The sequence below is a fragment of the Nelumbo nucifera genome, chromosome 2 (genome assembly GCF_055504915.1).
Source record: "Nelumbo nucifera cultivar China Antique chromosome 2, China Antique-T2T, whole genome shotgun sequence".
NCBI lineage: Eukaryota > Viridiplantae > Streptophyta > Magnoliopsida > Proteales > Nelumbonaceae > Nelumbo > Nelumbo nucifera.
This window is the reverse complement of record NC_142650.1, coordinates 7,467,873-7,479,915: the sequence shown is the minus strand read 5'-3', so window position 1 is coordinate 7,479,915 and position 12,043 is coordinate 7,467,873. Positions and strand designations below refer to the sequence as shown.

The window sequence follows — 12,043 nt, the reverse complement described above, 5'->3', positions numbered from 1 at the left end:
GGTACTAATCGAAAAAATTTCCCTTTTTTTGTTATTGAAAACAAAATTTATTAATATACGAAAACCAAACACCAATTAACACACATCTTCAAGCACCACCTCCTTCAACCAACCACCCGATGGCAAGCAAAATAATTCAACCCCATTTTAGTTGCCACATGAGCAGGCCAATTTGCTGATCGATATGGTAGAGACAAAGGGGGTGGCAAAGGGGAGCAATGCACCCCCCCAATGCCTTGAAAATCTCCATAATACCTATTTAAATCCCACCAAGATTTTGCCCCTACCTATGTTTACTAGCTTTTTGCCCCTCAATAAAATATCCTAATTTCGGCCCTAGTTAGGGGTGATCATTTCAGCCCGGCCTAGAAATTTTGGGCTTAGGCCTGTGTTTTGTGTTTAGGCCCTGGCCTGCATCAAGTCCATAAATTTTAGGGCTAGGCTTAGTCCTAATACTTCAAGCCCAGCTCGAACCGCATATATTTAAACATACGCATTTTATGTATAATGTATATATACATATATATATACGTTATATTATATTATATTATAAATTTTATATACAAACATTATAATATGGCATGTAAAATTTATATTGTATATAATATTTTATATTACGTAATGTGTAAAATAAGTTTATATGCATGTTATATGTCACTTAATATAAAATATTAATTATACATAATATTTTATATATGAAAGATATAGGCCTAGGCCCAGCCTGGCCTGAGCTCGTGTAGACCTGGCTCGAGCTTATATTTTAGGCTTAGAACCCTGAGTTGGACCGGGTCCAAGCTAGGGCCTAGGCTATAACCCTTATCATAAGTGCAAAGCCCAACCCAGGCCCGGCCTAACTCAGCCCATGATCACCCCTAGCCCTAATAATTGACAAACTTTGCAAAAGGATACTTGCATCTTCCTCCTTAGTTCTAATATCTCTTAACCAAAATTTCTTTGACTGGAACAACATTCAAACAGCATCTCTAGAGAAATAATTTAATTTGGTTGAACATGTAATAAACAAATGGTTTTCCAAATATGCCTCCTGACAATCCTACCCCTTTAATTATGAGGATTAACTCCTTCAAGATTCTTTAGTATGCAGATTTAACAGAGAATATGCCATGACAATCCGAAAGCCAAAAGAGCTTATCTTCCCATTTATTACCCACTAAGTTCATTTTAAGGATCTTTTGGGCAATCTATGGGAGGAAGTTCTCTTTAATAAGGTGGCATTCCATTGATTCCCTAAGTCAGAGGTTAAGTCTCTAACTCTCTTTATCTTGGGGTTTTTTGGCATAGGACCATGAGTCCTTTTACCTTCAAGACTCATAATCCATGGAGAGCTCCAAATATCAACCTTCTCCCCATTCCCTATTCATGGACAAGTCCCTTCAAGGAGGGTGTTTCTACCAACTAGAAGGCTCTTCCAACCCCAAGACCCTTAAATGGGACTGAGAACTAATAAAACTCTAGTTTTTAACATAATTTGCTTTCATAACTCTAGCCCGTAAACTATTTGGTTTAGAGACAAATCTCCAACCATTTTGGCTAACAAAACTTTATTAAAGGCTAGAGGGTCACAAAAACCCAAACTACCATCCATCTTGTTTTTATTAATTTGGTCCCAACTTATTATGTGGGTTTTTCTTTTTCCATTTACCTCTCCCCATCATTTTTTTAGTTAACTTGAGCTCATATCACACCTTCTTTGGGAGAAAGAAACAAGACATACAATGGGTTAGAATGGCAAAGACCATAGACTTCAGCATCACCTATTTTCTAGCTTGGGAAAAGAGATCCTTCCATTTATCGGTCCTCCTTTGGACCCTATATAGTAAAAAGTTAAATAGGGTGCACTATGACCTTCCAACATCAGGGGGAGGCCGAGATATATTAAAGGTTTCTTCATTCTTTTGAGGTGAAAACTCCTAGCCATTTTTTTTTATGAAGTTTAGGGTGCAAGTTAGAACTAAAAATAATTTCAGGCTTGACAAGATTCATCCGTTAGCCCAATGCTCTCTCATAGAGATTAATTGAATCCATAATGTTATTCCCTTCCTACAAGTTTGCAGTTGTGAAAATATTACTATCATCGGATGAGAAATGGTCGAACAATCTCTATTCATTCTAACCCCAATTAATTGATCTTTGATGGGGGGATACCATTTACCAGAACTTGGTAGGACACGAAAGTTATACACTTCATAATCTAGCTTTCCCACTTTGCCCCAAACCCCATCTTTTCAAGGATTCTCCTCACAAAGTCATACTATACCCAGCCATATGCTTTATTCATATCCAATTTGATGTTTTCATAAAGTGAAAAATCTCATGGCCAATTAGAATATTATGACCAATGTATTTTCCATGAAGGAAAACACTTTGGTTCTAAGAAATTAAAGCACCGAGCTTAGGCTTTTGTCTGTTAACTAAAATTTTTGGAATAGTTTTGTAAATAGAGCTACACAAACTAATTGGTCTAAAATGGCTTGCCTCTTTCAAGTGGGTGATTTTTGGGATAAGAATTATGTAGGTGCAGTTGAATTCACTTATCATGGACCCATTATTAAAGAGTTCTTTAACTCCCATTCTAACATCATCACCCACTATACCCTAAAAGCCTATAATAAAAGAGATTAGGATTACCATATCAGCTTATAGCCTTTCTAGGCTCCATTTGGAACAAGGCTTGATTTATTTCCTCATCAGTAACTTTCTTTTCCAGACCAACTACATCCTCCTTAGAGATAGCATATCTCATAGATCTTAGGGCTTTCTCAATGTCATTTGGTTTAGATGAAGTAGAAAGCTCCTCAAAATAGTCAGGCAAGGTCTTTAAAACATTTTGGTGGCCCTCAACCCATATCCCATTTTGACTTTGATCTTTATAACTCTATTTCTGGACCTTTTCCTAAGGGCAAATTTGTGGAAAAATTTTGTTTTTTTAACTCTCCACTTCAGCCAACTAATATTAGATTTTTGAACCCACAAAATCTCCTCCATTTTTAAATAAGCATACAAATCCCCATTCTATTTCTTTTATTTCATCTGGATTGTATTCCCCAAGGGGTTTTAAGGATTCAAGAGCATTTTTTTTTCTCATAGTTCCTAAATTTTTCCTTGTATATTCCCAAACACATATTTATTCCATTTCCTAAAGGATCTCCTTAAGGCCTTGCACTTCAATATTCTTCCCACACTTCCTTGATTACCTTAGCACATTCTTCCTTGATTACCTTAGCACATTCAATATTATCACAACCACTAGAATATATGTAACTAAGCCAAGCATCGTTGAAGATATTCCTCCATTTAGCATTACTCAACCCTCTATCAAGAATTTCCTTAACATGGCCAATTCCTCCTCTTCTATTGTCTAGGTAAATTTTGGGCCAAAACTTCTAATTTCCTAAAGACCCACCACCTCATTCACAAATTATATGTTCATTGAAATCAGTTTTTTTTTTTTAACTACTTCCCCACCTAATTTTCATTGTTGTCAAAAATCATGTTTAGATCCCCCATCCACAACCACAACACGACGACAACATTGGATAGTTCTTTTTCCAACAATATAAAAATTGATCTATTTTTTTTAATTCTTTAAAAACCAACATAGAATCGGAACCACTTTGGCTACTGGTTTTCGGGTCAGCGGTTTAATCACCCAGTCCAAATGGATGGCCCATTACAATTTTTAATAATAATAATAATAAAAAAAAGAATTTGGAACGAAATATGGTAAAAAAATCATTCACTGAATCAAATGGATTGATGATTTGATCAACCGGGTTAGTAGGTCACTGACCAAATCAACATTTTTTGACACAAGATTGGATTTGGTGTAAAACGGAACTATGTGGGTCAATGACAATTTGAAAACCATGCAAGAAATTGCAATGTCAAATGCCAAACTCACTATCTATAATTTCAATATGGATGAAGTACAAGCTTTAGACACTTGAGCTGCACATCAAGGTCCCAATAAAGAGCTAGGTCTCCTGACAACCTAATAAATAGTTCTACCTTTTCATCATTTTAAGCTTCATATTGCAATTTAATAAAGAAGATTTAGTCTCACTCGAAAAAAAATGTTTTCAGCTTTTCCACTCTTAGAACCTCTTCCACATCATGAATTGTCAGGGGTCCCAAAACCCTGACAATTCCATCTAAGAACATTCATTTTCCCCTTGGTGATTGTTTCGGGAGAGTCGCCATAACCCACTTATTAACCCGCATTCGACAAATTCCTTCACCAAAGAAAGGGCAAATTTCCCCATTTCCTGAATCCTTAATAGAGTGGGGATGGAGATCATTTTTCCCTACAAGCACAAGGATAACGAAAGTTTCATCCCCATTTTTATCCATTGATGATCCATTCTTTCACCATTGGTAGGGACCGGAGAGCACAACATACCACCACACAAGGTTCCCAATCCCTACCCATGGGGATCACCTCTCTCTCTCTCTCTCTCTCTTTATATCATTTCAAACCATGGATATTTAGGTTTTTAATAAATGGGTCTAAGGCCACGAACCCCAAAACTTGGGATTTATATCGAACATTTGTGTTTTTCTTATGAATTAATTAATAAATCCACATTAATATTTTAAAAATATAGTTAGATATGTTTGTATATATTTGAATATACTTGGATTTATGTTGATAGTATTATAAATTGTAACTTTTTTGGTATGAGATATAAATAAAAAATGATGTCAATTCGATATCAAAAGACTTAAACCTCCCTCGAGGTTTTTTCTAAATATTAAAACATTCAAGTTAGACTATGACTTCCCTTGTGGGGTGATGTCATCAAACAAAAACCTCCCTTTTGTGCATTCCATTTGCAACTGGTTCTCATCATCATACCTATCCATTCGCATTGTTACTTACCTAAGCAAATCTCTCGAGTAGTGGTTTGTAGAGTAAGCCTTTGTGGACAATCCTAAAATTGCTACTTGGTCTCTACCTTTGCTAAAGCAAAGGTGGTTCTTTGGCATATCTAGAAGAGTCTCTATAAATCCATTTATTCGATTTGATCCAATAACAGTGGGGATAGAATTCACAATCCTACCCGAATCTCTTGGTAGAAATTACCTTTTGGAGGGTTGAAAGCAAATTTCTATGGGGCCTTGAAGTGAACAACATGCAGGGGTGGGAGTGGTGATTCAAGATAAAAGGGAGTAATTATCAAAAAAAAAAAAAAAGATAAAAGGGACTTCATTTGTGGACAGGCCCTACGGCTTCCCAGATTGGCTAGTACCAATAACAAGAGGCACGAACAGCTTTAGAAGCATTCTTTTTTGTTCGATCTTTGGGGGTGGATGCCTTAGGTTTACTCAACGGACTTTCTAGTTTACAAACAATCCAGTTTTAGAGATCCAATAGTGCTATTGGCTTCTATAGTTCTATTATTTTGAAATTTTGAAGAATTAAAAGGGTGAAAATGATTCGTTGATGGTTTTATTTGAGAAAATTATGATAAGGGAAGTCTTAGTCCAATTTTAAAACCCAAAGTAGGTTTCATCATTGTGGAGAAACCTCAAGAGAGGTATAAGTCTTTTACCCAAAAGGAAAAAAAAATGCATGGAGTGGGATCTCTAGAATTGGGATATGCTCTTCACAAAGCACGCCTCACACCGATTTTACAATCACATTCAAGGTTCAAAATTTTGATATGGTGGGTGTACTGTATTTAGGGTCCGACACACCTATTTATAGGTGTTTTGAAATTTCACTATTTTTTTAATAAAATTATTCTTAAATATCTTCTAAAAAAACAAATGTTGAAAAAAAAAACTAAAACAAAAGGTATTTTCACTTGTATCTAAATACCGATATGTCTTTGCCGATATACAGATACAGAGAGGTGTATCAATACTTTAAACCATAGCCATATTCCACCTTGTATTGGGAACCTCTCCATATAAATAATAAATATAAATACAAGAGATGTTCTTAATGTATGACCAGGACATATTGTAAGATAGGTGTGAGGCATGCTCTGTGAGGAGCAGATCGTCAGATCCCTATGGGATGGAGATAGGATAAAGAAATCCTTGTCCATAATCAGATAGAGATTGATATTTTCACATGAATGGAGATAGGGAGGATATCAAATTCAGTCCTCACATGTGCATTTGAAACATCTCTATAAGTTATGGGGAAATGTTCCAGAGACCAGATCTGCTACTCACACCTGGCGTTTCACGCATATCCTATAATGCATTGGAAATATCTCCTGTATTTATTAGTTATTATTCATGGGAAATGTTCTTAATGCACGGTGGATGTGCCTGTGAGGCGCCCATTTGTCGGGAGCAGATCCCATTACGATGTTCCATGGCTGCAAGTCCTGTGAGGACAAATTTTGTAAGAACTGAGCTGCCCTGCCCTGTTGGCTGTTGCCATTCCTCAGCCTTGCTATCTTGGCATTTTGTCCTTTTGTGCTTTAGAGGTCCGTGTGTAACACACAGCCCGTTTTCCTAGCACTGCTCTTCCCTACTTTCCTCCCCAAATGATGGAGATTCCAATCCTTTGGTGTTTCATCAGATGCACAGTAATGCTTATCAGACGGTTAATATCGTTCGATTTTCTACCAGGTGGGACCTATTGAACAAAAGCACCACGGTTGAAACTTGCATACTTGCAAATTGCTTGCAAATTGCAATCCAGGGTTCGCGAATCGCATTGCCAATCTCCCACCAAAATAGAGCTTTTTAATTTTGAACTTGAGGAGAAGAACAAGGCTAAAGGCTTGCTAGTATAGCAGCTAAGAGCTTCGGAGGGGTTTCGTTAATGGAGGACCAAACTATTTTGTTCAGTACTCGATTTTAAGAGCAAAAGCCCTAAGCCTTCGACATGGAAGGTAAAGGAGGGGGAGGAGAGAGGAGTTCTCCGCCATTGAGACCCTCGAAGTTCTCGGTGTATCAAAATCCAACTTTATCAGCTGCTCTAACTGCCAACAGTCTTCGCCCTACAAAACATGCATTTCTCTACATCTTCTGTGTCTCAACCTTTTCGGCCTTCATTCTCCTCAGCGTCATTTCCAGGTTGCAACTCTTCCTTTTACCGCTTCATCGTAGCGTCTCTAGAAAAGTGATCCCTTTTCTGTATACTATACGTATAATGAGCTGAGAAGTTACTAATTCCATTGGTTTGAAGGAAAAAAAAAATTAGGGGTTTCACGTCTTGGAGTTTCTGTTTTCATTGCAATATTTTTAGATGCGTTTCGTTGTCTGAGATGCTCCTTTACAAATGCTTGAAATAGGAGCTAGGGTTTTGGCAGGGTTTACCGAAGACTGCGTTTATAGTTTTATTAACAATCATTAATTTAAGCTCAAAAACTTTGTTTTGAGTTCTAGTAGTGTCCATCTATTTTCTGTCTTTGATCCTAAACTTCAGGTGACTGACACTATTTTTGCTTGTATATGCTCAAGGGAAGATGGGCTCATCAACAATCTGAAACTCAGACATGTTTCCCATACTACAGCTTGTAAGCTCTCCCCAAGTTCAAACTGATTGTTTGTATGCTTGATCGGTACTGTTGTTTATGATACTATTTTTATTGTTTTCCAGATTTTGTTACCAAGACTATGGAGATTATGGTGGGTATGGTACTCCTGGGGTCACTATCTGCCCTCATCAGGGCACTTTTCTTGCAGAGAGCACGAAATGCTGTAGATGTATCAATTGCATCGCCTTCTAAAGGAGCCAAGGGGCAGAAAGGCCTCACAGAGCGTCAACTGGGACTTTTGGGTGCAAAGCCAAAGCAAGATGCACGGGCCGGTACTGACTCTGCAAAAAAGCCCCCAAAGTCTAAACCATATTCTGCTTCTTCTCCTGATGTCCTTGTTCCACTTCATCAGTCAATATCAAGTTCAATACGATCATCCCGCGTTGGTGTGGAGAAGTCAAGCACCACTAGTGGGAATAAGATGAGTGCTTATTACACTCCATCAAAATCCCCAGCTTCTCCATCTTCTTTGTACCTTGTCCCTTCATCTCCATTGCAGGGTCCGTCAGGTCAGGCCTCACCATCTATGGACCGACTGATCTCAACTCCCTGGTCAAAGCAACGACCCTCCACTGCAGCTGAGATCGCAACAGAGGAAATGCTTGAGCAATTCTTGGCAGATGTAGATGAAAAAATCACAGAGTCAGCATCTAAATTGGTGGGGACACCTCCTGCCACCCTTGGTAGTTTTGGCATAGCCAGTCCTAGTAGCATCACCAATTCAGCAACTACTTCTGGAACTACAAGAAGCACACCACTTAGGCCTGTAAGGATGTCCCCAGGTTCCCAGAAGTTCAGTACTCCACCAAAGAAAGGAGAAGGTGACTTTCCTATGCCAATGTCAATGGAAGAGTCAATTGAAGCTTTTGAGAATCTAGGCATCTACCCTCAGATCGAGCAGTGGCGTGACCGCCTCAGGCAATGGTTTTCTTCTGTTTTGCTGAATCCACTACTTGACAAGATTGAAACCAGTCATATTCAGGTCTCTTATTTTATAGTGATAGTTGAAATGTAGAATTTTAGCCATGTTAATAGGATAGTCTATCAATGCATGCAAGTCCATGTTGGACAAGCATGGAGCTGCAACCAAACATTTGAAGGGCCCCCTTCATAAGATCTTCAATTTTGAAAGTTGATTCAACTACATTTTTCTCAGAGAAAAAATAAATAACAGAGAAAGTTGATTCAACTAGATGCCCGTAGCTATCTGCTTATATACTCTGGCCCTATATCACATCTAGTGTTCTTATATTTTCAGGTAATGCAAGCAGCTAGCAAACTTGGTATCTTAATTACTGTCAATAAAGTAGGAAGTGATTCCCCAAACACTGGAGCTCCTACTACTGTCTCTCCAATTGATGGGTCTAAAGAATGGCAACCAACATTTACTTTGGACGAAGATGGGCTCCTTCATCAGTTACGTGCTGCTCTTGTGCAGTCTCTTGATACTGCTGCATGTCAGTTGCTCATACACTGTTATTATCTTCTTTTGTTTTTCTATCACTAGTTATTGTTTGTCATGCCTATATTTAGATGTTTTCATGTGGATCTTCTGTTTGCAGCAAAGTTGCCTTTACCCAATCTGCAACAACAGCCTCAACAACATTCATTTGTCCCTGCCATACAGGAGTGCATTGATGCTATAACTGAACACCAAAGGCTTCATGCTCTAATGAAAGGAGAATGGGTTAAAGGTTTGTTACCACAGAGCAGTGTCCGAACTGATTACACAGTGCAAAGGATCAGGGGTAAGTTTTCTTATATTTTACTCTTGCTTATAGGCCTAGGTTGAACCTTTTATTACAGTTGCTTCCATTTGGATGGGATAACTCATATAGCAGTCACTATAATCATGGCCTCATGGGTAATGCATTTGTGGAATCTCACAGAACTTGCTGAAGGAACCTGCTTGAAGAATTATGAATATCTGGGGAGTGGGGAGGTTTATGACAAAGTGAACAAGAAATGGACTCTTGAGCTTCCAACAGATTCTCACTTGCTAGTATATCTTTTCTGTGCTTTCCTGGAGCACCCCAAGTGGATGTTGCATGTGGATCCTACATCTTATGCCAGTGCCCAATCTAGCAAGAACCCTTTGTTCTTGGGGGTTTTGCCTCCAAAAGAAAGGTTTCCTGAGAAATATGTTGCTGTGATATCTGGTGTCCCCACTGTTCTTCATCCAGGAGCTTGTATACTGGTTGTTGGGAAGCAAAGCCCTCCAATCTTTGCCTTGTATTGGGAAAAGAAGCTGCAATTTTCTCTGCAGGTAAGTTCTTTTGAAGTCCATGGAACTTACTGTCCATCTCAATTACCTTGAATGGTGGATATTGCTAAACTCCTTGTTTATCACTACATTATGTCCAATTAATATACTGAATCCCATGGAACTACTATTTAGGCACCAATAAAGGTGATATGTTTTGTATAGATCAATATCCATACTGTGATTTATCAAAACAAAATCAATATCCATAATATGTTTTGGGGCAAAACTTTATTACAAAGCTAAATTTATACATCCTGGGCATTTTATTTGAGATGCTGGGTGATCCATGAGCCATGATTATGTATGGGGCTGAGAAGCTCTCTGAGTTCTACAAACAATTTTGGTGGTTTCTTAGATTTTATTATATGGGGGATGTTAGATTAGATAAGTTTGGACAAAACTGATGGAATCATCCTTAAATTAAGGGTGATTAGGGCATAACCCAAATTGGATCTTCTGATTACTTTGATTTGTGATTCTGGTTCTCATAAAGAATGCCAAAAGAGAAAATAATAAGAAAATGGGATAATGCAGAAAATTCATTATGTTTCATATAACTCCTTTGAGTTATGAACGTAGAAGGATTATATGACTTGTAAAAATTTTTGTGCAAGGAGCATTGGGGAAGTAGTTGTGTACTTACACATGCATGGCTGTGCAAAACTAGAATCAAAAGAAGGTACATAAGGAGCATGTCTCAAGCAATAAATTATCAGAGTTTATGCCTTTTTCATTCCATTTAGTTGGGTGCCATTGAACTTAGAAATGTTGGCACTGTGAGAATTTTCCTGATATATTGTTCACACTTCACACTACTCTTGGTGCTTGAACAATACTAGAAAGAAAATGATTCAAATCTGGTTACTGCAGGATGGACTGTTGGCCCCCCAGAGTCGGAATGAAGTTTGGTTAATGCAGGATTCAATACTAGAAAGCAAACGATTCTTTTAGCTCTTTTGGTGCTTGAACAATTTTATATCTAGCTCAAATATATGGACTGTTGAAGATTCAAAATCCTTTTTCTTTTTAATTTTGTACAAAAAAATGAAATCAGTCAAATGGATTTCAAACTTATTCTTAGGTAAATCAATTGTGAAATGCTTTAGTAGAATGCTCAATCTGTTTTCATCTTCTATCTGAACATGTACAATTTTCATAATTGATTGCCATTTGAAAGGTAGTCATCAAATTTTTTAATGAATACTACCATATATAATATTAATTAAATCCAACCCCATGGTTTTGCATTTTGATTTGATTTTAACAACATTTTGTTACAACTACCGATGAGGGTGGGTCTTGGTGCAACGGTTGGGTTTCTCCATTGCGACCAGGGTTCAAATCTTAGAAACAGCTTCTCTGTATGTGCAGGGGTAAGATTGTGTATATCTGTCCCTCCCCAGACCCCGCATTGGCAAGAGCCTTGTGCACCGGGCTGCCCATTTTTCTTTTATGTTACAACCACTGATTCATGCTTATTCTTCTTAAGGGACTGGCATTTTCCTCCTGTGCACAGAAATCATGGCATGCATATTAAGCATGATTTCATGCACATTAATTATATACAATGCTGTTTCTGTTTTGTGATTTTAGTGACTGATTCTGGTGCCCTTTTTTTCCCAGGGGAGAACAGCACTTTGGGATGCCATCTTACTTCTCTGCCATAGAATAAAGTTGGGATATGGAGGGATAATCCGGGGCATTTATCTTGGTTCATCAGCTTTCAGCATCCTCCCTGTTCTTGATTCGGAGACTGAAGACTGACAGCAATCTGGAACATGTTCTGTTTGTTCTTTAAGGATGTTTATTTTCGCCTCTACATGACGTTTCACTGGTTTTTCTCATCCAAAACCAACGGGGCCAGGTGAACTATATGATCAAAAGATCACATCGCTTCTGCTTGGGGCAGAATTTCATTTATCAAGATGCATGTTGTACAAGGATCAAGTTCCATTGTCTGAAACCGGGGGGTAAAAGGCATTTTATGATAGGATACCTGGAAGTTTGAAATTTAGCTACACAAACTTCGTTGCAGGCCAACCGCCAATGTGATCAATTTTTGGACTTTGGAGTACTTTAAGATCAAACTACTGGATACATTTAGTTTGTTGCTCTGAGGCTGGGTTGGTTATAGTGGTTTTATATGGCCAATAATGACATTTAGCTAGGTTATCTTCTGACATTGTCATACGTTGACCCCTTTCAAACCCCCCGCCTGTGCAAAAAAATAAAATAAAATAAAGGATAAGCATAC

The 12,043-nt window shown here is 38.0% G+C and overlaps 1 protein-coding gene across 2 annotated transcripts; it reads left to right on the top strand.

Moving 5' to 3' along the window:
* The first annotated feature begins 6,519 nt into the window (after positions 1 to 6,519).
* LOC104594803 (cytochrome B561, amino-terminal protein) lies at positions 6,520 to 11,943 on the top strand. Of its 2 annotated transcripts, none has more exons than XM_088897625.1 (7): positions 6,520 to 7,059; positions 7,447 to 7,502; positions 7,586 to 8,505; positions 8,782 to 8,980; positions 9,086 to 9,271; positions 9,413 to 9,789; positions 11,413 to 11,943. In XM_088897625.1, the coding sequence occupies exons 1-7, from the start codon at positions 6,869 to 6,871 to the stop codon at positions 11,551 to 11,553; spliced, it is 2,070 nt and encodes a 689-aa protein (XP_088753751.1). In that variant the 5' UTR covers positions 6,520 to 6,868; the 3' UTR covers positions 11,554 to 11,943. The 2 variants fall into 2 exon arrangements, with proteins under 2 accessions (XP_088753751.1, XP_088753752.1); XM_088897626.1 differs by lacking the exon at positions 11,413 to 11,943 and adding an exon at positions 10,660 to 10,981 and having other exon boundaries at positions 6,525 to 7,059.
* The last annotated feature ends 100 nt before the right edge of the window (positions 11,944 to 12,043 follow it).